General features: G+C 25.3%; 1 protein-coding gene across 1 annotated transcript; it reads left to right on the top strand.

Annotated features, from left to right (window-relative positions):
* The first annotated feature begins 15,793 nt into the window (after positions 1-15,793).
* Positions 15,794-17,219, top strand: LOC113850498. Its single transcript, XM_027481060.1, has one exon. The coding sequence runs from the start codon at positions 15,935-15,937 to the stop codon at positions 16,814-16,816; it is 882 nt and encodes a 293-aa protein (XP_027336861.1). The 5' UTR covers positions 15,794-15,934; the 3' UTR covers positions 16,817-17,219.
* The last annotated feature ends 6,143 nt before the right edge of the window (positions 17,220-23,362 follow it).

The following is a 23,362-nucleotide window of genomic DNA, read 5'->3' as shown; positions in this document are numbered from 1 at the left end:
TACACCAAATTCATGGACAGAAATAATGCGTATGAATAAAATATATTTGATACAAATTTGGAAATTCTTTTCCCCGTAAACTTGAAAATGCATTCATTATTCATGAGCTAAGCATACCAAAAATAAGACACTGTCAAGTCTGGTAGAGTCTTCTCCTTACTGTGCTATGTTTTCACAGTGGTACAGCCTTTTATATAAAATATGAAAAAAATCTCTTTTTTTTTTAACAAATTTTTCACAGCTAATTTTGAAGCAATAGAGATAAGATAATATCTCTCACTTTACATATGAAAACTTTTTGATAAAGGAAACAAAATCAAAGATTATAAAGTGTAAACGATAGTCGAATATTATACTAGTATTTTTAAAAAAATTGAAATTGAGTGGGGGCAGTGGCGGATCTAAATTAAACCTAGATCAGCAGGAACACTTTAATGCAAAATAAAAATTTACAGGCCTGCAGGTTCAATTTCATGTTAGATTTTCCTTTATTTATTTTGTGAATTAATATTACTACTTATCAATGTATATTTATTGATATTATAATACTTAAAACTGCGATAGATATAATTTGTCATTGGACCTTTGACGTATGTTTATTAGAATGAAAACAGTTTCTCTTTCACTCTTGTTTTCTCCTCAATTACTTGTTTTAAAGAACATCAATGTGGATATAACCTTTACGTTAAGGTAACATATTCTAACTTAATTCTCCTTGCTTGATATAAAACGAGCAATAACTTTGTATATCTTATATAAGATTTTACATAGGTTTATATTTGGAAAACATGCTCTTTCATAGGTTTATATGATTTAATCGCTAATTAAGTTGAGAATCCTTAAATTATGTTAGTTATTTCATCTTCTCTTTTGTATCAGGTAGGCATTACACATTTAGGTTTAGAATGTTCGAAGTTTAAACGCAACAAATGAATCATTGGCAAATGGCTCACGTTGTCAACCTATTGTTATCTTGAGCTGTATAACTTGAGGTGTCCCACGCAACAAGCTTCTACTAAAAGAGCAGAGCTTCGGTTCATGAAGCCCATATCCATTTCATTTGTTTTGGGCTTTCACTAATTTTGAAGGTCCCAAGTGTTTATATAGCCCTACAAGAGAGACAAAGTTATCAACCCAAAAAAGGAAAGGAACAAAAGAATGCTTCTTTTTTTTTATTGTGGACCCTTGACCAAAAAGACAAGGTAACGGACCAAACAATAATAATTATATTTAGTATTCATTTTTTAGTTCATGTATAGTTTTATCTTTATCAGTTGTAATTAGTCATATGTAATTTTTTAATTATTTTAATTAATTTTTATTTTAAAATTTTATCTAATATAAAATAAATAAATAATAATATAAAATTAAAAATTGATTTTCAGTACATTTAATATATTTAATATTTATTTAAATATGTTATACATCTTTCTTTGTTAATGTATAAAAATTAATGATATATCCGGTCTTTTGTTATATTTTTATTAATTATTTAATATAAATTTAAAGGAAAAGATCTAATTTAAAAAATAAAATACAAGTAATTAAAAATATGTGAAATACAAATATACAAATTAGACTATGAAGATAAAAAAAAATGCAAGTATTTATTCTATGGACTCAAAATCAACATTATATGGTAAGTTGTAAGAATTCTTTATTAGTTGATTTATGTATTTAATAACAAAGAGTATTTTAATCTATCATAAAATATTAGATTGCAAGGATTTTTTGTTTTCATAGCAAGAAAACAATGTTTCTTGCTATAAATTAAAATAAACAAACTCAACTGAAAATCATTCCAAACACATCCTTAGACAGGCTGAACCACTTGCATTATGTCTTTCTCGGTGTTGCCACTCTTCCGTTGGGTCAAAATGGCAAATATTAATTCGTTTGGAACAACTATATAAATTGTTGAAGATACAATTACTAACAATTAAGTTAGAAATAATAATTTATTATTATTATTATTATCATGGAAACTATAGTGTATACTTCTGGACTTGTTATATTTAATTGATAATTGAATAGTTGTCTAACATATATGTATCTAGAAATGGCTGCAGCGGACCCCAATCCTCACTGATTGCTTAAGACTCCTTCTCCAACTGACCAACTTCAAGTAATGTTATTCACAACTTCGAAGTTATCTTATCTCAGCGACTCAGCATTTCAATGAGTAGAAATGTGTTAGGAAAACTTGTTCATGATGGAGACGGCTTCCTATTAAGATTTAGTTTTATGTAGTGATAGGGAGATTTATCGGAATGATAAAAATAAGTTTTAATTATATATATATATGGAGTAAGAGTATTTTAGTTCCTATGTTTGAATCTCTCTGTAATTTTTTTTTTAATTAGTAGCAGTTATGAATTGCAAATCAAAATTAGTCTTAAACTTTTTGAACTTGATATTTTAGGGTCTCTAACATAAAATAAAAAAGTATTTTTAGAAGTTATACTTTTGATATCTTTTTTTAAAATATATAATTATCGCTTATTAATATTTATTTCTAAAAGATAGTAATTATAAGTGCTAATACATACTAACTTAATTTTTTTTATTAGAGTATGTTAGCAACATATATTTTTAATGTATTTTAAAAATATTAACATACCTTTTTCTTAAAACTAAGTGATATATATGTAGCATGGGTGTGGTGCCTCTTGATTAGTTTGCTTTGTGTGATTTTGTTGAGATATATCTTATAACTAGGCCAATAAATATGTTTCAATCCAATTATATTATTTTATGGTTCACTTTTAAAGATTTTTTAAGTTCCATCACACATAATTTAATCTTTGAACAAGCTGAAACCTAACTCTATTGTTTGATTTTGGTGATCTATTCAATGTAATGAACAATTTTGTGATGGTTTTTCCCATAATACCCACAAAATAATGTGACTACAATCTTATGCCATATCTTTCTATATCATTTTCCCCTACCAATTAAATTTTGCCAATCTTATTTCATATCTTTCTATATCATTTGTTGCTCCACCATGCTACCTTTCATCAAATTAACCGAGGCCTATCTCTCTCGCGTAGCAACCATAGCCTACAAGCCCAGTCAACCAGCACCAAGTTGCTTCATCAGCAAAACCAGCAAGCCACAAGCATCATGAATCAGCCACCTCTCATGTTCTTGCCTTCCAAAAAGCAAAAGAAGGATGGGATATAGTGGTGCGTTAAATAGTGCAAATGGGATCTTTATAAGAGATATAGAAAGAAACATGATGATGAAAAAGAATTCGTCTATGAGTGAATGAAATTAGAGAGAAGTGCATCGTCAAAAGAATTGATGCCATTCATTGTTCTAACTAAATTTAATTGGCGAAACTGGGAAGTGGGAACGAGATAGGACAAAAAAACAAAGTAACCGTGGAATTCAACGCAAATATTGTGCTATAGTTGAGTTGTGACATCGACTTTGAGCAAAATCACGCGTAAGGCTTACTTAAAGAGTTTTTTTGGTATATCTTCTTATTTATATTTTTAATAACCTTTTATATATTTTATAAAGACATCTATTTAATAATTACAAAAAAATTATTAAAAAAAAGATTTAAATTTTTTTTTACTATCCATCTAGATTTAATCTGAATCTGACTTAGGTCATTCACCGAGATATAACAAATGAGTTTATTACAATTTTTTTTTTCATATATAAAAATTTAAATTCAAGACCTTACTTAAATAATATTAAACTGTTTATTACTTGAATTAACCTTTATTAATATTTTAAGATGTCTTAATTAAAATATTTATATTTAAGATAACATGTCTTAATATTTTAATATTTAGTTCTTCTGATACTTTGATTATGTATTTTTTTTTCTTTTTTTCTTCAAAGAAATAGAAATTTCTTTCTTTTTCTTTTGACTGATTTATTAATACCATCTTTCGATCTCTCTCTCCTTTATTGATCGGCTGTAGCACAAATAATTTGTCTAAACTTATATTTCTCTCCTTTATATTAATATAACATTATTTTATATAAAAAATTAAATAAAAACAATAATAGATACATAAAAATAATAATAGACACTAGCATTTTTCTTAAACAATATAAAAGTAGGCAAATCAAGAAGTTTTTACTTTAAGAAAGTACCTACTACCTACACATGCATCTCTTTAGTTAAATGCATGGCACTCGTTAAGGCTTCTAGAATCTAGACTTCCAAATTTGGATTTTTAAATATTCTATCACTTCTTTATTATTAATTTTCATTTTCTATTATACACATTATTCATTACATGCATATTTAAATTCACATTAAAATTTGAAAGAATTGTATAACATTAAAAACATTCAACCAAAATTATCAATTTTTAAATATATACTAAATTATTTTAAGCTCACTTTTAAATAAAATTATTTAAAAAAAATAAGTTCATTCAAACTGAAACTTATCAACGTTTATCTGAAAACACTACATTTGCCCATCCCTATCTACATATAAATATTATATATATACCTCTATTTTCTACAATCTGCTGACCTGTGCTCGAAACCATATGAAGAGAAAATCCTCCATACTTGTCACCTAACCTACAGGTGTTACAAGTTCAACCCATGTTTCCAGCTATAGCCAAATTATATATTAATTAATAATAAGATAAAATCTTAGCGCATTGAGAATAGGATACCTTACTCTAATTATATATGATCTGATCTCCAAAGTTTGTCGAGGAGATTCTAGTTGCTTTCATGTGTCCATATCTGGTTGGCTTCTTATGCTCTAATTATGGAGGAGACTCTCCTCTGTATCTAAATATGGCAAGCAAAAAACACTATAGATAATCAGCATGATGTTTGCATCATTTTATTTTTAATTTGGTTTCCTATAAATGTACACTGGGACATAATCAATGTCTTTTTATCTTATAGATACCATGCTACTTGCGTTATATATATAGAAAGGTCTCGTGTAATTTATTTAATTAATAGTTAGACTGATCAATGACGCCTTCAACTGTTGAAAGAGACATTCTTTGACGAATGTCTTCAGCATCAAGCTAAAAATTAGAAGGAAAATCCAACTTTATGTGTGTATTATATATGTATGTCATTAATTAATCTTCCCTTAATTCCAAGTTTTGGTGGTCTCGATAATGGAGGTAAAACTTTAGTTTCTTATATATATATATAGTTTTATAAAACTCAAATAAAATTCACTTTAAAACATCATATTTTCATTATGATTATACTAATTATTGAATGAAATTTTGAAACAAAAAAATTCATTTAAACATTTAAAAAAACAAAAAAAAATAAGTATAAACTATGTGAATCAAAATATAGGCGGCGAAAAAAGCAATTAAGCCATTAATTTTCTATTAGAGAAAAGGTGTTTTATGCATTCTATCAAGGCAACGAAATTTCACTTGCAGCAAACCAAATCCGTGGCATGTTAATAAATTACATAAAACAAAGCTTTTATGAATTGATTAGATGGCTATCTACCATCATCTATTGTTGTATACCAAAAATCACAAAACGAGTGAATTGCTTATGAACGCCGGAATGATACGTGTATATATGAAAATAAATTGTTGAGGCAGACAAGCGGCAAAACAAAATCATTGAGTCAAAGAAGTAAATAAAATTGCTAGCTCTCGCTGATCAGAACCCGGTCATCAAGTTTAAACCTTGAAAGTATATGTACATTAAATGATTGTACCTTTCAAATAAACTATCACAGCAACACAGAATGGAAATATGCTTTTACGAGTAGTATCAATTTTTCATTTTGTTGCTCTCCGTCGTTGTACATCTGAGTTTAAGTGTTTAAAAATAATTATTATATTAGATAAGATACTATTCGATTATTTTCACATAAAAAAAATTAAATACTCATTCAACTTCACCTCAAGACAAAGGATACCAATACTCCTGCAACTTCACTTTTGGACGAGGAGTACTAACACTCTTTTAGTCATATCAAAATAAATTAATAAGTTAATTAAGATAATTAATTAAAGACTAATTATTTAAATAATTGATTCATTAAAGTCTATTAGTCCAATATCATATCTATAAAAAGAAAGTAAAGATGACGGGTAAAAAGAGGACTTCAAAATATTTAATATTATTTATTGTTCTATACAGAATACTAACTTTACTATCGAAGTACCTTTGCAGTTACTATCCTCTGTCAAATTCAAAAATTTGAAATATTCAACAAAAACTTTATAATAAAGAATAAAGACAAAGACTACAACAAATAAGTGTATCCTTTACAAGAACAAATATTTTTAAAAATACATAATTTTAAAACTTTAATATAATTACTTTAGTTTTTAATAAAAATTATTAATTTAAAATGTTTGAACTCAATTTTAAAAGTTCAATTTAATGATTTGATAAATTTTTAGTATATTTTTTAATGTTTTAAGTTTATATAAAAATGTTTTTTATTATAAATACTAGATAATTTATTATATTAAATAAAGGTAAATTAAATAAATACAATTTAAAATAATAATTAAATCGAGACAAATATATCATAATGTGAAATAAAATTTAAATTTATTGAAAAAAATCAATTCAGTGATATAAGATATCTGTAACTTGATATGGTGTATTAAAATTAAATATTATTTTATTTGAATAAAAATTACAGAGAAAAATATAGAATAAATGTTTAATAATAGTATAATATAGAATAATATATCTATAATTTGATATAGTACAATATAACTGTTATTATTATAAATATAATAGTAATATTATTTAATAATGATAACTATTTCGATTAAAAGCATCAACATAATAATAATTTTAAATATTTAATATAATATTTCGTACCTATTGACAAAAATATTTATGTCTATCATTTAATTTATCGTAAAGTTAATATATCTTGTTATTTATTATTTCACATACATTATATTCTTTTATTTTCTTTTCTTTTTTACAATTGCTTGAAAAGTCTTTTAGAAAGTTATTCTATGACTAATTTATAATATAAAAGTGATGTTAGGCTGCGGATGAATTTAATCAAGCTCGAAGTAATGGGCTTATTTAGTTACATGACTGAATTTCTTTTTCTTAGTTTTTAAATAGTACTAGTAAACGTTTAATGTATGTGCAAGTGAAAGAATGAATGGCCTAACTCTGGTACATATTCAAAAGAGATCTTTGTCTCCTTGAAAATATGAAAGGCCATAGTTTCTTTAGTGATGCGCCAATAAATGGGCCCAGTGACACGGTACCTCACTGTCTTGTCATTTTAATATAAAAGTAAAAATGTAAAATTTTATATTTCATAAAAAATTAACATATTAGTGAGATAACAAAATAAAATAAAATAAAATAATTTAATGTAACTCCTGAAAAATATTATTTAAAAATTATATTCAATTTAATATACATAAGAATAGATCAGCGATTCCCGTTATATATTATTGGTATTTTGAAAAGAAAAATAGAAAAACGTCAGAAAAACTTCTATAACCATGTCGATATATCCACATCCACAACCAATCACATGTAACCTTATTAATATGGTGCACCCTATATTATAGTTATATTACAAAATAAAACATTATAATTAATATTATAAAATGAAACTCATTATTAATTAGAAAGATTTCAATTTGTTTCAACAGTGTTTTAATAATAAAAAAACAATTACTCTCAAAGTTATTTTTCATTTATTATTTTGATTAATAAATAGTGTTTTTGGAAAATTTTAGAACTTATATTTCTTGTTATCATCTTCATAATGAAATTAACACCAAATTATGTTGTCAAAGACGTTAATATATATATGACAAAGCTACGTTACAAATGTCTTCATTGAGAAACATTTCAACAAAATATAGGTAAAATTGGTTGAGTGCAGTGATAATCATTTTCTCGATTGACAACAATTCATGTTGTGTTATTACTCCACATTTCCATGAAAACCTCATGTCTTATCGACCTTTAGTTTGGTTTATTATCTTTGATCACAGCCAGTCAAAGTGCAAATTGAAAGGGTGACGAGCTATGATTAATTCTAGGGCATGCTTTGCTTCGTGTAAGAAAGGGTGTTCAATGACCAATTTGGGCAAACTATGATTAATTACTATTTATTTATTTGTTTAAAATATTTATATTATTTAATCAATTTTAAATAAAATATTTATTAATAAATAAAAACTTAGTAATTCATTTTAATAAACTAATTAAACTCGTTGATTTATATAATTTATTATTTACAAATAAACAAATAAAAACGGAGGTAGTAATACCTAACTCATCCTATAACCCCCGACCCTTGTTTGATGAATTGTTCGTGATCAATTTTAACACACTCACACATTCTTAGATAAAAAATTATATCGATAATGATCAACTTAATGTATAATTATTAGTAAAAGCGTAGGACGTTTGGTCCCATTTAGCTTAATCAGGTTTTTGTCGCTAAAAATTATGGTGTTTTTTACATTTTTTTAATCAGTCGTTTAATTTATTTTTTGTTACCAAACGGTCTTTAGTGATTTTTTTTTTATCTCCAAATATTTTAAGATTTTTATTTTAATTTTTCTAAATATTGTGACTTTTTATTTGGTTTTGTTAAAGTGAAAGACTAAATAACAAATTATAATATTTAGAAAGATTAAAAAATATAAAATACTATTATGTAATAAAAAAAATATAGTATACTGATTTTATTTTTTAAAATACTAATGCGTTATAGGAAAAAGCATTTTTTTAAACAAAAAATTAATCTAAGTAAATGAATTTTTGGATTTTATTAAAGATATTATATCACCATAAATATATCATCGTGTTTTGAAAGGTTATTAATTTAAGTTATTAAGTTTTATTATTTATTATTAATTATCAATCATGATGAGTTTTTAAAAATTATGTAAAACTGGAATAAGATGAAATAAGGTAAAATGTGACCTAAACTTGACCCCAAAATGTATAAAGTTTAATTCTTCATTTTAAATATGGTAAATTAAGTTGGGCCAAAATTTCAACTTCCAGTTATTGATTGGAAATGAGAGGAAAGTATTCGTCCTATAAGGAAGAAGAACTTCACGCATATCTTCCTAAAAGTTATTCTATTGTTTTATAAATCATTGTTAAATAAAATATATGTAGTTATTACCTCAAAAATATATGTTACCAAAATAATTAATTTATACTTGATATAGCAATTTTTAAATAAACTACATTGTAAAAATAGATTATTAATAATATATTTTAAATTTTTTTTATATGTATACGACAAGTTTTATTTTAATTTATATTAATATTTTATTTGTAAATATATTTTTAAAGATTATTCTTTATTTATAATAATATTAATAAACTGAGAGTAACAAGTACATAAATGAGATGAAAGTAAAGTTATTCTGTAATAAATATGAAAATATGTATGGATAATTTTTTAAAATGAGAGTATAAAAGCGGGTAATATAGTACCCTACTTATCTTGTTTTTCAAAATAATTTATTAAATTTTAAAGAAATGTTGAGTATATTTATTACTGTGCTAAATGAATTATGATGATAAAAAAATGTAACTAATTTAATATATAATATAAGAAAATTATATAATCAATCAAACATAGATATGATTTAACATTTGCATAAATAGTTCAATATTTTATTACAATCAATAAATTAAATACATATTTTATTAACTTCTAGAGATGAATTATACTTTATGAATATTTTATAATATAATTATTGATTTTAAAAAAATATATTTTTAATTATATTTTTTAAGATTATAAGTACGTTTGATTTAATGTTTTGCAGTAAAATTTTTTTATCCAAACTTATTTTATAGATATTTCTTAGAATTTTTACTTAAAATAAATTTAAAAATATATACATACTAATAATATACTTTTAATTTTATTGAATGTAAATAAGCATGGTTAAGTTGATTTGATTAAATCCATCAAAACAATAACAAAATATGTTGATTCGGTGCAGAATTTCCTTATTTTATCCATTGTATAAACCTTTTAAGTAGATAATTTTTAGACAAAAGGAAATGGAGCAACTTGGAATTTATTTAACTATTAATCTATTAATTTACTTGATGTGACTAAGTAAAAAGTGTTTCCATTTTTTAATCGACAGAAGCCACCAAGGGAAGTTATGGTTTTTCTTGTTTTACTTTTTATTTTATTTTATTTTATTTTTCATTTCTCTTCTCCATCTGTTACGACACCAAGCAAATCCTGTGGCAGATTTCGGTATGATATTTTTGAGTTTAATGGAAGGGAGATGAGAAAGAATTTACATACATTTAATATGCATTTTAGATGAGAAAGGATTTGAAAGAATGGCTTATTTTATAGTTACATAACAAGTATTTTGTTTCCTTATTTATAAAACAGAATAATATGATGTTAGACAATAAATTTAATTAAATAATATCTTTAAAAATTATTTCTTTTAATTGAACCATTCAATTTAATGCTTTTTTTATATAAAATTTTATGTAATTTAAATATTAATCAATCCTTAACTGTTCTACCATTTTTTAATGGGTCATATAGTAATTGAAATATAAATAAATGATTGCTATTTGATTATATATTTACAAATCTATAAATAAATTAGGTTTGACATTTAGTGTTATTTAATATTGCTTTTTATTTGTTGATATTTATTATATTTTTTAAAACCAAATAAAATAAAAGTATTATGTTTTATTAAATAATACTAAAAAAGAAAATGATAACTCCTCTTTTGTTCTATATTTTTTAATGTCTCTTTCGTGACACTTCTTATTTGAAAATGATTGTTGTCTAGAATGTTGATCATAACAAAGAGTTTTATTAAATATTTTTAATCTTTGGCAAAATATGATCATTCTTAATTGAAACATTTTCACTTGATTAACTATTTACTTGATTAGTGAAAATATTAAAAATAATCATAAAAATAACTAATATTTTTAATGTTTAAAATGAAAATATTATAAAATAGACTAAAATTTTAAAACAATCAAGATAATTTATATAATATAAAACATGGATTATATAGGACAATTACTGATTTGTTGTGAAAAGTAGCTCCCAGTCTGTTTGCTTTTAATTTGGTAACAACTGATTTTGATATAATTAGTTTTTTTTTTAATTTATGCTTATATATGATACTTTAAAGTACATTAAAAAAATAATTACTTTCAAAGAAAAAATATGATTTATAAACCTCAGACTTAAAATCAACAAAAAAATTATTATACTTGATTCTGCTTATTTGTACACGAAAGCAAGAAAACATAAATTAAAAATATAAGTAGTATTCTTATATTCTTGAAGTTTTTTAACCTTTCTATTACAGCTTTGATTTATTTTAATCGGCCTCTTTTTCAAATTTAGTTTTCAGATGTGGAGCGGTTATTATTATTTGAGAAAAATAGAATTAATATTATCTTAAATTTATAAATAAAAATACATTTTCTCATGAATGTTTTTGTTTATACTAATTGTTCTCTTGATTGCAGATTTGATTTTATCCACTAAAAATTGAAGGAAGCACGAGTGTTACTGTAGAAAATGAACATGGGACGGTACAGCGTGATCAAAAATCAACATTGGTAGCTATCCGAAAGGCCACGTAGTAGATGGGTTGATTCAGTTCACCATGAGAGCAACTTTATTTTCATGTGGGAAGGTACAATTACACCACACAAAAAAAGACGGTTTCTGATCCCGAAACATGGCCTGATCATGAATACGATATGATTCTGTGAACAGTGCTAAACTAACCGACATGTGGAGCTCGCTGCAATCAAATTAGCATTCTGAATAATCAATAATGGTACCTTATGACCAGACCACTCTCCACTCCAACCCTTCAGAGGCCTCTTTCACCAGCAATCCAAACCACGTCATTCCCTCGTGACAAGACCCTCAGTTAGTAGCAGCTCTATGTAGTACTACAAAAGTTGGAGCCAATTAGATTCTACCTTCAACCAATGGCTGTGATTGCTCCATTTGTGTTATGTTCTTGCATGCAAATGGGCTCCACACTACCCCATCATATATGCTTTAGCCGTTGCCGGAATTATTGAACCCAATGTCTAAATCTAAGGAGCTATATCCTACGACTCCAGGAATAGGCATAATATAATACTCTATGGACCCTTTTCTTTTACTAGGACAAATTAGGTGGCCACATTCTAGATGCTCAAATAAGAGTCCCAATGGTTATCACCACCGCTATGAGTTGGTGTTTTCCAATTGGCTCAGTGTGTCGTAGGATGAACGAATCCGCTCCCCGTACCACCTCTTTTTTAATCATTTTTCAATCAACTGTTTTCTATTTTTTATATTTATTTTTCTTGGATATAAATTAGACTTGTCCTTCTCTGGTTCCGCCACTCACATGGAAGGGAACATACATTAAGCCCTTTTTTTAGTTAAATTATATAAAAATGTCACGTAATTTGTACAAATATAGTTTATAATGTTTACGCCTCTCCTGCATAGCCTATGAATTTGAGTTCTTCTACTCTTGCAATAATGACTTTTATATGTGTGCTTGCTGTTTACATCTTTATATAACAACAGAGGAATTTCCTTTTCTCTCTCTTTTAATGGAGATTCAGGTCTTATCCAATCAAGTCTTAAACAAAAGATTACTCGTTTGTAACTTACAATGATATTAATGACGACAAATTTCTTGACTTAAAGGTCCACGGAAAGGATAAAAAGTTTTGTAATACTTGATTTAACTCTCATTAATATTCATCAATTATTTTTGTAATGCATCATGTTAAAATAATATTTTTGATAATCTACCATCTCAGTCAAATTGCTACCTACACATTGGGGAAAGTAATTAAAAAGAGTTTATCTATTTTGTGTGTACGAAATGTAAGTCCTGAATTTTAAATAAGAATATTTTTATAAGTTATTTTATTTAAACATATTTGAAATGTTTATATTTCTTTAATTTATTTATATTTAATATGGTGAATTTATATTTATTAATGTTTAAAATTAAAATTATCATATAATATTTTTTTTAATTAATAATACTCATGCACTATATACAATAAATTAACTAGTTTGTTTCACATTCTTATGTTTTCAGAAATCTATTTTATTTTATTTCATATAAATTAATATTATATGTTTTTATAAACCCTCTAAAAACATAATTTAAAACTAAAAGGGAATAACCTTTGTCTTGTTTTAGTATTCACAAATCCTTTTATAAATAAAAATAAATTAAGGATGGACAACTATTATATGAATGGCTAATATTCGACATATGAATATATTTGATTGTACAAATTATATGTTTTTCTTCCACTTTTTAAAATAAAACACTACAATTTATTTACAACATATCACCTTTCTATGTTTAAATTTTATATTGTATTTTTATTTCATATCAAATTCAACCCTTTATTTACAGATAAAATTATCACTCACTGTTACAAGCTTTAATATATTGACTAAAATTAATATATTAATTTGAGATGTATCATTTAATTCTTTACATTGACATTTATTTTCTGTTAAAGAAAAAAAAAATAGTAGTTATATCAGTTAGTATAACTATTTATACATAATATTTTCAAGGATATATAATAAAAATTTATGTATGATAAGTTTTTTTAATTAAAAATAATAAAATATTATAAAATTTAATATTATATCTTTAATAAAAATATTATATATTAAAATTTTATTATATACTCTTAAAAGTATATTTAGAAAATAATTTATATATGATTCATAAAAAACTATATATATATATATATATATATATATAAATAATTTTAAATGTTATAAATTTTTATAAAAAATATTATATATATCTTTTATTTTGTACATTATTGTACAAATTAAAAAAATAATTTTTATATCTTATTTTTTTGATTTCCAGTAATTATATAAATATTATGATTGTGTGTAAGGAAAAATTTATATTATAGTTGATTTTATTTTGTTTATTTTAATTATTGTATTATATTTTAAATTTAATACACGCTTCAAATGAATAAAAAAATAATAAATTTATTTTAAAATATATAATATATAAAATTATTAAAAATAAAATATAATTTAATATTAGAGTAAACTCTCTTAAAAAAATAAATTGTAGATTATAATTTTATTTTTATTTAAAAAAAAGTTATTTAAATAAAAAATAATGTTGTCTCACTCTTTTTCCTGTACTTCACAATCTCACTCTGTTTACCTTTTACCCATCTCTTTCTTACAATTCCTCCTCCTATTCATCTTTTTTTTCTTACTTAACTTCTCGTACTCCACTTAGCCTTCACTTTCTCCTCTTCTCTCTTACTTATTTTTTTTCTTAAATAAAATTTTATATTTTTATTTAAATAAAGTTTTTCATTTAATTAAAATCACTTTTTTTATATTTTATTTAAATAATTTTAAATTTATTTAAGTAAAAATATACTACAAAATACAATTTTTGTTAAAAATGCAAAAGATGTGCATCTCGCATTCTTCTTTTCAATTTTACATTTGAAGTTGGGGGTAATTAGTGTGTGTTTTTTTTTTTTTACAAATTTTCTCTCAACTATTTTTTAAACATATTTATCCAAATCTTATTTTGGGCCTATTTTATTTAAATTTTTAAAAATATAAAAAGAATAGTTTAAATTTTAAAGATTTAATAAAGAAATACAAGTTGTATTTTGTTTTCTTATATTATAAAAAAATCAAATTCTATCTTTGTAATCAATGTAATATGATATAATAGTATTTAAGAAAAGTAAACCATAACTTTTAACAAATAACAACATACTGTAGTTGGTTATAAAATTCATTGATTATATTTGATAAAAAAATATTTTTTCTCTAATACAACTATATTATATTATTCAATAATACGAGAGAGTCTAAGTATTATAAAAAAATTATTTTAAAATAATTATAGTTTATTTTTTTAACTACACAAACAGGTCTCAAAATAATAAAAAAAATTCTTTCAAAAACATAAATAAACATATTAAATTTAAAAAAAAGCTTAATTACATTTTAGGCTATTTTAATTTGAAAAATAGAAAAAATTTTGTTCTAGTTTTTTAACCAATTAACTTTTTCTGATTTAAATTTGAAGAAAACATGGGTGCAATTCCATAGTTGTTTTTAATGTTGTTCTCGAATTGAGATTATTATTATTTTTCTAAATGAAATTAGACAAATTAAAAGTGAAATTAAAAATTATTAAAATAAAAATAAAAAAAATCCCAAAATACTAAAACAAATGATGTCTAGGTTTCTTTCTAAACCGGGGCACTGTAGTGGAGCTTGCATAGGGTGGAAGGGAACAGAGAGAGTTGAAGTGCATCTAAAATTGTAAATTGAAGCTGTGTTGGGGGAATAAGAAGTAAGCAACAACAAAACAGAAAATTAACCATAAGCAGAGTCTATCCCTATTAGTTTAGTTTGGTGGTACTTGAACTTAGGGCAAGAAGTTTGGGTAAAATGTAGTCTCAGGTCATTGAAGTTCTACTGAGGTTTGATGTCGCTATCGGGCCGTCCACCTGGCGCTATCTGGTTGCTATTGGCACGGTCTGGAATCCTCCTCCTTCCAAACCATCTAACGGTCAAACTTTCTCATTCACAAATCACAATGCACGAACTTCCCACTCTACGTGCCTCTTTTCTGCCCCTCTCACTGTGCACTCCTCCTCCTCTCATTCGCCCTTTCTCTTCCTTCTGACACGTTTTCCTTCCCAACCAATCCCCTTCCTCTCTCTTCTATCCCCTCACACGTGTCCTTTTCACACCTCCTATAAATCCAACACTTGTCTATACCCATTCCCTGTCTCTACCCTCTGCATTTAACTCTTTTCCCCTCTTTCTCTCTCTCTCTCTCTCCCCCCGCCATTTCCATTTCATTTTATTTCCACTCTTACATTCAAACCTTCTTTCACTTTGTCTTAACTCCAGAAACAGTGAGTTTTAGAGGGAATGATGGATGGTAGAGGAGGGTGTTGCATCGCCAGATATGCAACTGGTACTGCACCTCATGTGTCCACCACTGTAGACAAAATAATGCTCAGGTTTCGCCCCATAGCACCCAAACCCGTCGCCGGAACCACCGCTTCTGACGGTTCTTCCTCTGAGAGCAGTGACGCCTTCTTCAAAGCCCCAACCACCAAAAGAAAGTACGCAAGAGATAACACCACCACCCGAAAACAAAGAAACCGTAGAAGGAAAACCACCTCTTCCCCGGAACAGAAAAATCCGGTGCCGGTTGTCACTCTCCCCTTGCTGCCGGAAACTCCCGATCCAAAGGAATCTCCGGCGAGGAATCTAACTCCTGTACCAAAGGAAGTGCTTAATAACAACAACAAGAAGAACATGCCGGTGTGGTTGAGTTTCGAGAACCAAGCGAAGGTGGAATCCTATTGGTACTTTGGCGCGATGGATCAGACAGCTATGAGGTTGGGAGGGTGGTGTTCGTGTGTGACAGTGGAGTGCGTGACGGACACGTGGGTGGATGGCGAGGGATTGGGGAGTACGGATGAGGAACGAAGGGTGAAGCTGAGCAAGGACACGTGTCCGGGGTTTATATCAGACGGTTACGGGAGGGTGACGTGGACGAACGAGGCGTATGGGGAGATGATGGGGCATAACGGGGAGAGAGAGGGAATGGCAGTGCTGTTGGTGATGAAGGAGGGTGCAGTGGTCCCTTACTCGTCCTTCACGTGCAGGGTGAGGGTGGTGCAGTATACGTGCGGGAGGGAGAGGAACTCGCTCACCGTGCCCTGCGACGTGTGGAGGATGGACTCGGGCGGCTTTGCATGGAGATTGGACGTTAAGGCTGCACTTAGCTTGAGATTGGGTTGACACATGGTTTCAATTATCGAAGGTATCACAAACTCACTAAACGGTGGTGGTGTCGTTACTTCCATGGTCGTAAGAGTATAACTATTTCTTTTGCTGCTGATCTCGAAAGATCTTCTTTAAAAGTGCTAAGAACTGTGAATATATATAACTACCCGCCGGGGCTAGCCTACTGCCTGATTGTAAATTAATGCATGTACTTTTGTTATCGGGAGTTGTCTTTGGTTCCCATAAATCCTAGCTAAAATATTGGCTTTTGGATTTGAGTTTGAGCTTGGAACAGTTAATGAGTTACTAATGAATATCTAGCCACTGGTACTGTGTTCATGTTTCCTAAACACCAATGGTTTAATATAAGTTCTCTGTTATGTGCCATGCTGCCTTATGCCTTGTATATATCAGATCTAACCCCATCTTTGTTCATCCGGTCTCTTGTTCATCCATTAAATCATACGGATTTGAGGCTGGATTTGTTAATTGTAAGCTTTGGACTGAATTTAAGTAATTAATAATATAATTTTTTAATTAAAATAATTATTATTCCTATAAGATTCGATCTTTATGCCAAAGGTAACAAAATTATATATATAGGGATAAATAACGGATATTGCTCTCTTAATTCTTGATATCTTGGGGTGCTGATTAAATTGTAACCATGTAGATCTTGAATGTGTAATTTTTTGAAGAAAAATTATTGAATTTAAAAATGGTGTGGCTGATATGCTTTAGCCATAAATAAAAGCGAAAAGCTGTAACAGAAATGTGTTGGGGGGAGAGATGGGACTTGAGAGGTGGGACAAATGGGCAAATGGGGACAGAGCTGGGTTGGAACTTGGAAGGGTACGTGGTCACAGTCTTATTGAATTGAATGTCACTTGGGATACCATTAATCCATGAACTCTGGCGTCTGGTGATTGCACCACGTTGCTACATCCTAAAATGTAAACTTTTACTTTTCCAGCATCAGATTCAATCTTTTTTTCCCTTCAAGTTTCAAATAAAAAAGAGAAAATTTAAGCTCGGTACCCAACGTCCCATCCCTTTCTCCCAGCAGAAGTTACTGTTGTATATTCTTGCATACTTTGTCGCGCTAGAAAACATTTCGAACTGTTTTTTTCTTACAACTTTTATGGGATTGTCTTACTTTAAGAGTGTTTTTGAGATTTGTATATATAAAATAACTGATAAAAAAAGGTTTTATTTGGTGATTAAATAAAACTACAAAAGCATATCAGAAATTCTTTTATTTACAGCTATAGCTAAGTAAAGCTGGCATTTTATCGAGCTGTACTTTTACATAATCTTCTACACGATTAAATTTACAGCAATGTTTTGCATAATCATACAATTGATATTGGAAGTTTAAATGAGTTGAGTATTCGATATGTCTCAAGATCTAGAGAGCAAGCACAATTTTTTTTAAAAATAATTTGTATATTAAAATGAATTATCATATTTATATTGAAAGATAAAATTGTAATTTTTTTTTAATTTCAAGTGAATATAAAAAGGTTAGATTAAAAAAATCTAAAAGAATGTTGGAAATAAACAAATTTTTATATGTATATAAGATTATATTAATTAATAAATTACAAAAAGATACATTTTTGTAGATAAAAAATTAACTTTATGTAGATTTTTTATTAAAAAAATTTAGAACTTGGACCGTGATCTATATATCTTTGTCCTTTTTGTTGTTCTTTCCTAATAGTTTAATATATTTTTCATAAAAAGGTATAATTTTTTCTTAAAAGGTGATAATGGTTTGTGGCGCTAAACATTTTAAATTAGAACCTTTTGATAAGAAAGAAATAATAATTTACGTATTTATATGATGTATTGAGATTATAAAATATGAAATATTTGATTTTTTTTCTTGTATTTTTTTAAAATTGTTGTTTCCTTGAAAAATAAAATATTTTGACTTCTTACTTGTTTTTGTACATGGATTTCAGTGACTGATCTCACCAATAATGCTTTTTCTTTATTTTTGGCATAAATATTTTTGAATATCATATTTATTATTTATTTATTGGTGGTGAAAAGTATATATTTTTAATTTTTTTTTATAAGCCACCTTCTAAAAGTTCTAATAATCTTTTTATAAAATATTTTATATTTTTATGTATTTTCCATTTGTCTTTAAAAAAAATAAATTTTGTGGACATATAAATTAAATTTAATACAGATAAATATTGACAGTAGAGTTAAATACACTATATTAAATAATAATAAAATTTGTCAAGTTATTATAATTTTCAAAAAGTAAAAAAAACTAATTTTATCTTCTTTTATTGATTTATATAATTTAATTGAAAGTGTTTAAAAACAGTGAGCAGATGGAATAGTAATCGCACTTGCTTCTTCAATCGAAATGATTATAAAAAAAAATAATGATAATTAATTTATTATTTTTGTTCCTCTTGGATTATCATGTCATTTTTCATATTTATATAGGGATTCTCCTCATTGAACACACAGAACAATGGGAGAAGTAACAAAGTTTGACATGATTAATAGATAATTAAATTCTTTAAATATATTAACAGACGTTTAATTTTTGACTGTAAGAAAAGTACTTTGTGTAAAGAGAATATGTCTATTTTAACGATCTCATTACAAGAAAAGAGAATATATTGTTTGATTCAGTGACCACAAAAAAGAACAGTGAAAAGACTCAAATAGAGCGACACTTCGCTTTGCCATCTCTTGAAATATATGAAATGGCTTGTCTAAATCACTTATGTTTCTCATTTTTCTCGAACAATACTCTCCTTTTTTTAACATATTGCCTTGTCATCTCTTGGAGTGAGTTCATTTGAAACAAATTGAAATGGCTTATTTAAGTTTCATTCCTGTTCTAACAATGTTTTCCCTTTTTTTTATCCCTCTGATGCAAAACCATCTTAAAATTACAGTTTAATTGCAACAAATGATTCAAAATATGCAAATATAAAATAAATAAAAAGAAAAGTATGTATAAAAATGATAATGGAATGAGACATGTTTGTTCTCTTTAACATAGCTAATGAATTTTTCATGCTCTACATTGAAAATATTGAAATAAAATAAATTTAAATAAATAATTTAAAATATATTGTATGACTATTTTTAAATTCTAAAAAATTTAAAAGGTTAATATTGTAATCATTAATAAATTTTATTTTATATTAAACAAACTTAAAAAATTTATATAAAATTTAAAATATTATTAATTTAAAAAATAAATACATAACATGATTTGAACTACTAGACATAATAAAAATATAAATAATCCCTGAAAATTCTTTCATCAATTTTCACATATTATATATATAAAATATAATTTTTATCAATTCAACTATTAAATTATAATTATATATTATCTTGATTATTTGTGTACAATTTAATCATGTGCAATCATACAATTTTTATTTTGATTATATATATATATATATATATATATATATATATATGTTAATTTTGTTATAAAAAAATAATATATTAAATAATTTTCATTTATATTATTAAATACTTTTAATATAATAGTTTTTTAAAATTAAATTATTTGATATAAAAATTATTAAATAATATAAGATGAGTGTGAATGAGTGTCACACATATACACACACTCAAAGATACCCATTGAATCATTACTCATTTTCTTTTAGAATTAAATTATCTAAAAATTTATTGAAAATATTACATAAGTATAATAGGAGAAATTATAAGGAACTACTTACTACTACATTAGATAAACATAAATAATTTATACCTTATCATCAATATATTGTAGTTGGTTGATATTTAAATTTAAGAATAATTTTGAAATGTTTTTTTTAAGAAAATAAATTATTTATTTTTAAAAATATTTAAAAAATTATAAAAATAAATAGGTGTTTGCTCAAAATAAGCCGAAGAAACAACATAGCTAATAAATCCTTACCGATCACAAGTTGAATTAGATGTAGTCAATCAGCTGCTTTAGATTTAAAATTTAAAATAATTTTATTTCAATCCATTATTTTTACTAAAGTCAATAAAATGAGTTTATTTGATGAGATAACTCAAAAAAAAGTTTTAAAAAAGACTTAGATTCATTTTAGTTAAAGAGATGAAAATAAGTTAAACTAGACTTTATATAAATAAGTCTAACTTATTTAATAATTTTAAAATTTAAGTTTGGTTTATTACCTGTTATATTCTTTAACTTAACTTGATATTTTTAAAAGTTTAATTTAACTTATTAGCTTTTTTAATAATTTACTTCATATTGAGATATTTAATAGGTCATTAAAATTTTTTATAAATAAATTATTAATTTTAAAAGTTATAAGACTTATATCTAAAGAAATTATTAAAAAAATAATTCAACACCTTAAATATGTATAATAAAATTATATATTCGTATTTATCACTTTCAAACCACATATTTAATTTAAATAAATAAATCACTACATATACAAAAATTATAATAAAATGAACATCAATTTGTAAACCATTAAACAAATATAGTAGTATAAAATTTTACATATTAAATTAACAAATATAATATAATTAAATAAGTTTCAGACATAAAATTAACAAATGCAACAAAAAAAATTTAAAATGTATAAATAACAATATTTTTTATAGTAAATGAGAAGAAACAAATATGTAATATGATTTATTAGAATAAAAATATTTTAAAAATATTTTCAGAAGTTATTATCTTTGAATTTTTTCGTCAAATTATACTTTTGACGAGATAAATTGAACTTTTATATATTATTAAGATATTATTATATTAAATTTGTATATAAAATTATTTATTATATTATTATAAATTTTATAAATTTTAAATAAGTCATTCTAATAGGTCTAATAATTTTTTTTTTAAGTTCAAGTTTGACTTATTTAATTAATTAATTTTAAAAAATTTAAATTAAGCCTATTAATTAAATAAGTTGAGTTGAGTTAAATTTTAAAAAAATTAGGTCATGGGTCCCTTTTGGACAACTTAACCTATTTTCATTTCTAGTTAGAGTGGACTATTTTATAACTTTTCGCAGGTTATATGTTATTTGTAGGTGATAGATAAATTAAATTATTATTTATAAAACTAAAATTGTTAATGTATTTTATATTAAAAATTTACTAGCAAAATTAAAATTTTGTTCTAGATGATGATAACGAGAATAATGACTATGAAAGTTAGACCATTTCAATTAAAGATACAATTTTTTTTCAAGTTAAATAATTGAAAGATTAGTTAAAATATTTTTTTAATATTTAAGATTATTTCAAGTGTTTATTTTAGTTTTCTTAAATAAAAGATTGTGATGATATTTTTTGTTTTAAATTTGTTAAATAAATATTTGATATTTTAAATTTAATATACTTAAAATAATATTATTATAATATAATATTTATCTTTCATATATATTAAAACAATTTTTTTAGAGAATGTCATAAGGTCACTACTCGACAGCGAGTTAACCTGAACTGAACTGAACTGAGTTTAATAGCCTAAATTAATGGATCTATTTTTAACTTTTCGTCGATTTAGCTCTTTCGTCCCACTGTTTATTTTGGACACTGAAATTATCTTTTGGTCTATATTTCAATGTGTATTTGATTGGATTAGCTGTGGGTAAAAAATGACGTGATTGTTAAAGCGACTCACTGTATAAAGTATTCATTTAGTTTAAACTTCAGTAACTTTTTTAATAAATTTAATTTTGAGTCGTTGAATGTAATTGAAACATATATATATATATATATATATATATATATATATATATATATATATATGTTTTAAAGTTGAAGAATTAATTTTGTAACTTTAATTAAAAATCAGGCTTAAGTTTACTTGAGTTTAATAATGAGTATTTTTTTAATAAAATAACAATAAAAAAATTAAAAAAATATATCTTGAAAGATAAATGAATGTACTGTATAAATTGGAGAAAACTAAATTTACATAAAAGTATTATTTTGAGCTTCAATCTTGAACAAGGCATTTGTCATCTTGTTCGTGTCCCTATATAGAAATAAACATAGAGGATACTGATGTTTCAATTTTTGTGAAACCAATTAACGAACTCATGAATAAATATTGAATTAATATGAATGTTAAAATATATTTTGTACGTTGCAAACGTTAATAATCTTTATTGCAATATATTTTTGTAAATTACATGTTTATAGCCACAAAGTCATGTGAGATGACAAAACTGAAAGTAAAATAATCCCTCATGAGAAAAAAAGGAAGAAATACTCAAAATTGTCATTTTAAAATCATACGCAAAATTACACGGATCTTTACTTGTTTTATGCGTAAAAATGAGAATAATTTGTCTGTTTAACATTAATGCAGAAACCTCTTGCTCCTATTGTACTACCGCTTATATGTCTTGAATAAAAATTGCGTTAAGTACAGAAAACAAAGCTTAAGAAAAATCAATTCTACAAAATAAAAAAATTAGAGCTAATTAAAACATCTAATCAAATGGATGATTAATTAAAACTAGAGCTAATCAAATAAGGACCAAAGAAATAGATTATCAAACGTCTTGGAAAAATGGAGAC

The sequence above is a fragment of the Abrus precatorius genome, unplaced genomic scaffold (assembly GCF_003935025.1).
Source record: "Abrus precatorius isolate BTA unplaced genomic scaffold, Abrus_2018 Scaffold9, whole genome shotgun sequence".
In the NCBI taxonomy this organism is placed as follows: Eukaryota; Viridiplantae; Streptophyta; class Magnoliopsida; order Fabales; family Fabaceae; genus Abrus; species Abrus precatorius.
This window is presented reverse-complemented; position numbering and strand designations above follow the sequence as displayed.